The following is a 6,992-nucleotide window of genomic DNA, read 5'->3' as shown; positions in this document are numbered from 1 at the left end:
TAGTCTGGCATGAACGAAGGAGTCTGGCAAACTCCATCAGAGAAATTGAAAGTGTTGTGAGAAATGGAAACAAATCCCAGATATGTTTGGGGAGCATAACCTGGGGTGACAATTTTGTGTAGACAATTTCTTCTTCAGCAGGGAAATGGAAAGAAATCTTTTCTCCAATTATACCAAGTTTATAACTGAGTTCAGTGGGACCTACTCCCAGGTAGGTGTGTATAGGATTGTAGCCTTAATAATGTAAAGCAGCCTTCCCTAATGTGGCACCCTCCAGGTGTTTTGGACTACAGTCCCCATCAGCCCCAGCCAGCATAGCCAATGGGCAAGAGAGTTGTAGTCAAAAACATCTGGTGGGCACCAGGGTGGAGAAGCCTGTTTTAGACTAACAAGGAAATATGTTCTGGCAGGTGTTAACATCTGTATCTACATGGCAAAACCTGTACAGTCTGCACAGGACTCACAGCGTGGGGACGTATGTCATTGTGGATCCCACCTGGATATAGCGCTTAACTCCCCACTTACATTTACGGATTTTTATTTGTATTAGAAAGTCAGTAACAGATGTAGCAAAGGCATATCTGGGCCCTGAGAAAGATCTTTCACATTAAAACAGCCCAGTGTAGTAAAGAAAGAATCATACCCACACCCAGTGCATGATCAATGTCAATTTTTTCCAGGCAGCTGCTTTTGACAGGAGCTCCTCAAATCAAGTCTTCAGTTTATTGTATCAGTTAATTATCAGTCATTTTCTAGTGATATTTACTCCAAAAACCACAGCTCAGGAATAGACCAATAACTTTTAGCACAGGACATTTGACATGTTTAAAAAATATATTTAACCATTTCCTATGAATTACTCGAGAAAGAATTTCCTGACTCTTTTGTTCTCCACCTCAACATAACAATGATTTTAGCTTTGTTATAATAATTGATTTCTCTTTCTTTCAAACATTCAGGTAGCTTTAGAAACAAAGTCAGATTATATCTCAATTATAGAGCTTGTTTTTTCTAATGTCTATCTAAGGTAGTCTTGCCCAACTTGGAACCCTCCAGATGTGCTGGACTACAACTCCCATAATTTATGGGACTAGTAATCCAGCACATCTAGAGGGTGCCAGGTTGGGGGAGGCAGATCCAAGATTTGGTGATCTGATGGAGAAATTAACAAATAATCTAAAGAAAATGGTAGTTATGGTGCATGTGGTAGAAGGAGCAGGTCCTACAAAAGGGAATTTACAATTTTGTTAATTGCTACTCAAAAAAAGAAAAGTTGTCTAAGTAAACATGACAGTCCTTGCTGATCTTCCCTTCTCCCCAGTCAAGGTTTATTTGTTGTGGCTTTTAATCTTCTGACTTGTCTTCCAATCACAGCACTGGAAGAGAAAAGTTTTAAATAAACAGCAGGGATACAAGATAAATAAACCTTAAAAAAAAAAAAAAAGCAAGTGCCTAGCTTGGCACAGTTCAAACTCAATCCCCTGGAGGACTGAGCTCTCTCTTTTGTGTTAATGTTTAAAAGATTTTCAAATGCCGGAGTTTATTCTTACTGCAAACATTTCTATTTACAAGGTCAAGTGTATCAGCACTCGAGACAGCTTAAGAGCGTAATTATTTATCTAAGGGCGTTTGAGTGTAGATCAGTAGCTCTGGCAGAACACCAGCCTTCAGTGTGCTGCAAAACAACTGCTCAGGCCAATATCAGACAAGATCTTGTCACTGTTGATCACATATGCTTGCTTATGTCTGCCCTCTTCCCTGTGGAAGGTAGGCGATGAGCTGGTTTGCAGCGTCCTTAATTCTGCAGCCAGTGCAAGCATTTAAGAGTATGTAGCCTAAATGTGTTGTAATGCTCATGGAATGTGATCTCTTTAAATATCGAACAACTACAGGCATGATACTTGTGTACAAATACAGGGCTTTCTATGACACTACTTCAAAGAGAATGCTGGGGCACAGCATCACTTCTGAGGAAAGACAAAAAAGCATCATTGGAATTGTTCTTCCCAGCTTTCACCCTGCCATGTTGCCATGCCGACACAGTTTAAGTCTTAAAGTCTACCACTTTCACAGAATGGGACTGTTTTCAACACTGCATTTATTTCTTCCAAGTCATTATTCACTAAAGTAAGGCAAGCCATGACCAACAGCTACTTAAGATATCATAGTTGGCAAATCCACCAAATCACATTCAAAAGAGCCCCACAGAATTCCATAGGTTTACTTCAAAGTAAAGTTTTGGAGGAATGCAGCCACACATAACTTGCATTTGTGTTCCACTCTGTTCCCATTTCCTCCAGCTCTGGAGTTCTCTCAAGTGCAATGTCTAAAAAACAACTTCACTATATCCATTCTTTAAAAATCTCTCTTTACTAATTTACACATAAAAATACACAAGCAAATAGATAGTTAAAACATAGGACCTTTTCACACATTCTATAAAAATACAATGTTTAAGGCAGTTCAGAGAGACATTTATACAATTCTACAAAGTTCGTAAGTCTCTCAAAACAATATGGAAGTTAAGTTCAGATCTATAAAATACACTGTACATTCGATCTAGGATTTCTTTCCATGGGAATTACTGTTGCTTGTATCCCTTTACATATCAAATGAGATCTGTACCTTTGCAACAAAAGAATAGCAGATGCATTTATTCTTGCAACTGGGGTGCATTTTAAATCTTTTAATTTCTTAAAAAATAAATTATTCCCAAAGTATACAATTTATAAAGTTCTATATACAAGCGAAAACAACTGGTAACAAATCCCAGTTTTAAATACATTTTATATAAGATTTACCAGAGGTTAGCCCCCTGATAGGAGTAGAGGCAATATAACTTTTCAGGGTATTTTTACATATTGAACTTTAAAAGTGTCTTTTGAAGATGGCAGTGCAGAGCTCTTTTAAGACAAAGGTTGCATTGTTCAATATAACCAACAGGTCAGCATTTTTTTTTCTCCTAGGTTGAGGCAAAAGAGTTTTGCTGGTGAGCTTTTATACTTAGTGGTGCAAGGGCCACTTTGAACATTAAACAGAAAAAGAAACCATCCTTGTAGGCAGAAAAAGCATATACACATGTATTTTACTACTTGTACACAAGCTGGGAAGGTACAACTCACTGTAGCTTCCTAGCATATGTGAACCATGCAAGTAAAACAGAGAGCCCATGCAGCCATCACACGTGACAACCTACATGCAGTTTTCATGCTTTATTCTACATTAAAATTCCTCTTGAATAGGAATGTTCAAAGCAACCCTTAGAAAAGTTGCTGGAGCATACTAGAGCCTCTTCCCCACACACACACACAAATCAAAACTGCATTTTCTTTCAGACATTATTATGAATGCTGTGACTGTTGACCCAGGGTTGGGGGTGGACTCCATTTCAAGTTGACTAGTTCTGTAAGCCAGTCTTTGGAGGCACTCTAGGGATGCCTAAACCGTTCGTTCCTTCATGTCAACAGCTTGAAAACAACGATTTGTACATTTACTATTTTCAAGTTGGCTTACCTGTGGGGCAGTAAACCTACAGTATTCTTTTAAACTCATTTGCTTGCTACTAAATGAGCCAAGTGGAAACAATTTGCATAGTGCACACTGAGGGATGATTTCATACACATTTTCCCTACATGGATGTGTGCAGGTGCAGAAGGGAGGAATGCACAATGTCAAGTACAAACCCTTTACTGCATGTACATGTCTGGGAGCTGCAATTTGTAGTGGATGTACACCCAGCAAAACAAGCACTGCATGAGTTTCACACATGGCAAGCATATTCAGATTGTTTCCAACAGCTTTGTAAAGAAAATGTCGTGCATGAAGCAGCCCCTAAGGCTTTCATTTAGAACAGTGGCTAGTTTTCTAAAACTTCAATCCAATACAATGGTACCATCCCTTTCAAATACGCTTTTTAAAGTGGGAGATGGGGAAAAAACAAATGCCCGGTCAGAACGAGTGAGGGGAGATATTTATACAGAAGAATATTCAAAGGGCAAAAGAATGTCCCAGCCAGGATTCACCGAACTAGTCGGGAAAGGCAGGAGGGTCCAATGATTAAAATAGGGTAGCCCAATGAAAATTAGGCCTATCGGGCTGCTTAGGGCTTTGTTTTTTTGCTTTATGGATGTGGCAACTTCGTTCCAGAGTAAGGCACGCTGTTTTAAAACAATGGCTGCACGGCTGGGGAAGAGATGTATTTCATCATTTTACATGAAATGGATGGGGAAGGAGAGGAGTCCCTCGCCTATCCTGCACCCAGGACCTCTCGTCTGTGTGACGGCCTTCCTTGTTCAGCGCCCACGTCCCCCCGACACCAGGACACCGAGGCCGGCCTTCCCGCGCAAGCCCGGGCCATGCCAACAGCCCAGGCTGCCTCCCTCTCTCCACCGCCCTATCCCAGCCCAGGCCCCCACGAGCGCCCTGAACAGCGACTACTGGGGGGGAAATGGCTACGAGAGCAGCAGCAGCAAAATGGAGGCGGCCGAGAGGAGCGTCCACGGTGCAGCAGCGCGGTCCGAGCAGCCGTCGCCGGGCTTCCTGGGGAAAGCCGCCTCGGCTCCCGCGCCGGCCACGGCCGCCACGTCGTCGAGCTCGTCTTTGCCCCGCTGGCTGGGCTCGTCTTCGTAGTCCTCGTCGTAGTAGTCGTCGATGGCGCCGTCCGAGGCGCCGCTGCTGCCGGGGCCGAGGGCGTCGGCTCCGAAGCAGAGGCGGGCCATGTTCTCCTTGACCGACTCGCAGATGGGCCGCTCCAGGCCGTCGCACACGCAGTCGTTGAGCAGCATCGCCTTGGGCACGGCCAGCATGTCCTCGATGACGGCGCGGCACTCGTCGGTGCAGCGCAGGCCGTTGAAGAGCTTCCCGCAGTAGGCCATGTAGCGGCTCAGCGCCACGCTGCACCGGCTGTCCCAGTCGCAGCGCCGCCGCGCCTCGGTGCAGCCGATCACGCCGCCGCCCCCTGCCCCACCTCCTCCTCCGCCCCCTGCGCCGCCGCTGGTCCGAGGCAAGCACGGCTCGATGGCGCGCTTGGTGGCCCGGCAGTTCTCATCCCGGTCGCAGTCGCAGTCTTCCAGCGCCGGGCCCCGCCTGGTGTGGTTGAGCTGGATGAGCGCCGAGATGCAATGGCTCGGGCACCGCCGCCTATTGGAGGACGCCGCCGCCGCCGCCGCGCCGTCCCCCGCGGCCATGAGCACCGGCGCGCACGCCTCGGCGTACTGGCTGTACGCGTAGGCGCAGTCGGCCTCCTCTTGGCACTGCAGCATCGCCTGCCAGCAGATCAGGCGCCGGCCTTGAGCGCCCGGCGGCGGAGAGGAAGCGGCGCCCAGCAGCAGCAGCAGCAGCAGCCGCCTCAGCCCCGCGGCGCCCGGCAGCGGCAGCGGCGCGCTCCGCCAGCAGCCGCCCCCTCCACGCCAGGCTGCCCCCATCGCGGGCGGCGGGACAATCGGGGGCGGGAGGCAAAGGCGGCGGCGGCGGCGGCCGGGGGGATGGCGGTGGCGGTGCGGCGGCTGCCGCCGGCGGCGGTGGGAAAGTTAGCCGAAGTCCTGCCAAGTGTGTGCATGAGGGTCCCCCTCATCAATCCTTCCGCGCGGCGCCCTCCTCTCGGCCTGGGGGATCCTGCCTTCGCCCACGAAAGCGGCGGCGTTTGCTCCCTGCGGCGCGGCAGCCTCCGCCTCCTGCTCCCGGGATGGGGAGGCCGCGAGACGGTCACTGGAGCCTGGCGGCGGGGGGCGAGGGGCGCCCTGCTGAGCTCATGCTGCGGCGGCGGGGGCTGCCCGACTCCGTCCCCTGCCGATCTTCTTTCTTCGCCTTCAGCGCTCGGCGGGCGGCGTCCCCGCCGCACATGCCCGAGCGCGGTCCCAGCCTCTCCTCGGCCAGCCGCAGCCCTCGGCCGGGCTCCCGAGCGCGCGCGGCGGCTGCGAGCCTCCTTCGCCCTTTCGGCGAGCAGAAGGCAGCATAAGAGAAGGCAGCCGGGGCTGCAGGCGCTCCCTCTCTCCCCTCCTGATGTGGCTCCTGTTGCCGACGACGAGCCGCCGTTTCTCCCCGCGGATCCTTCTGGGGAGGTGTTTTCTTTCGCGAGGCTTTAAATACAAAAGTGCCCTCCGAGCAGCAGCAGCAGCGTGCTCTGATCAGGCCTCATTATGCATGCATGGAAAAGCAAACAAACAAAAAAAATTAGCAACGCTTCTTCTCCTTTTACACATCCCCCTTCGGCTGGAGCTCTCTAGCTCCTTCTCCTTTTCTCCACTTTTTTCTCTCTCCCGTTGCTCGGCCCCTTTTCCCAGCTTCGCGACTTGCTATTGGTCCGGCCTGTTGTTGAAGTCCCCCCCCCCTCGCGCTCCCTCCTTTCTTTACGATCTGCCGGAGAAAGGGGGAGGGTTGAAAGCGGGGGGGGGGCGCTAGTGGGCAGCTCACATTCAAAGCTTGAAAGGAAAGGCTTAAAGAGATTGACAGCAGCCCCCGAGGAGCCCCTCCTCCTATTAAGGAGGCTCTTCCACGCAGCTTACTGCGGTGCCGAGAAAGAAAGAAAACCAGAAGGAAACTTGGCAGTTGTTTGCAACAGGCAAAAGGTTTGCTCGCCGATGTACATTTGCTAGCGGGTTTTAGGCAAAATGGGGCTTAGAAAAGTGTCCCCCTGTGGTGGAACTTGGTGATAAACAGAAGTTTAAATGCTCGCCGTAATAAACATAGGTACACACCTGTTAAAATTGAATAAGGTCTACAAAGGTAGATCACCGTCCAGCCTGCCCAACGGAGGGCTGAAAGTGTGAGTTGCAGGGGGGGAACTGGGAAGGCAGAAGTGTCTTAAAGACACAAATAAACCTTCAAAGGGTCCAGGGATTCCCCACAACCCCTCTCCCTTTAATCCTCCTGAAGAGGAACTTGTCCCCTTAAACTCTCGGATAATGCAAGATTCCAGAATTCCACCACCATAAGGAGGTTGGGTTGGATCCAGATTTAATTAATGCTTGAGAAGAGACACATTGAAGTCAATG

General features: G+C 49.4%; 1 protein-coding gene across 1 annotated transcript; it reads right to left on the bottom strand.

Annotated features, from left to right (window-relative positions):
• Positions 1-719: 719 nt before the first annotated feature.
• GAS1 (growth arrest specific 1) lies at positions 720-6,252 on the bottom strand. Its single transcript, XM_084834151.1, has one exon. It carries the CDS (start codon positions 5,421-5,423, stop codon positions 4,452-4,454), a length of 972 nt encoding a protein of 323 aa, XP_084690277.1. The 5' UTR covers positions 5,424-6,252; the 3' UTR covers positions 720-4,451.
• Positions 6,253-6,992: the final 740 nt, after the last annotated feature.

Source organism: Heloderma suspectum, chromosome 2, assembly GCF_057233095.1.
Source record: "Heloderma suspectum isolate Gila_16-S chromosome 2, 16-S_ref, whole genome shotgun sequence".
NCBI lineage: Eukaryota > Metazoa > Chordata > Lepidosauria > Squamata > Helodermatidae > Heloderma > Heloderma suspectum.
This window is presented reverse-complemented; position numbering and strand designations above follow the sequence as displayed.

What these genes read in the sequence shown, in the direction of transcription:
- GAS1 (XM_084834151.1), bottom strand. Translation starts at nt 5,423, where the DNA reads ATGGGGGCAGCCTGGCGTGGAGGGGGCGGCTGCTGGCGGAGCGCGCCG.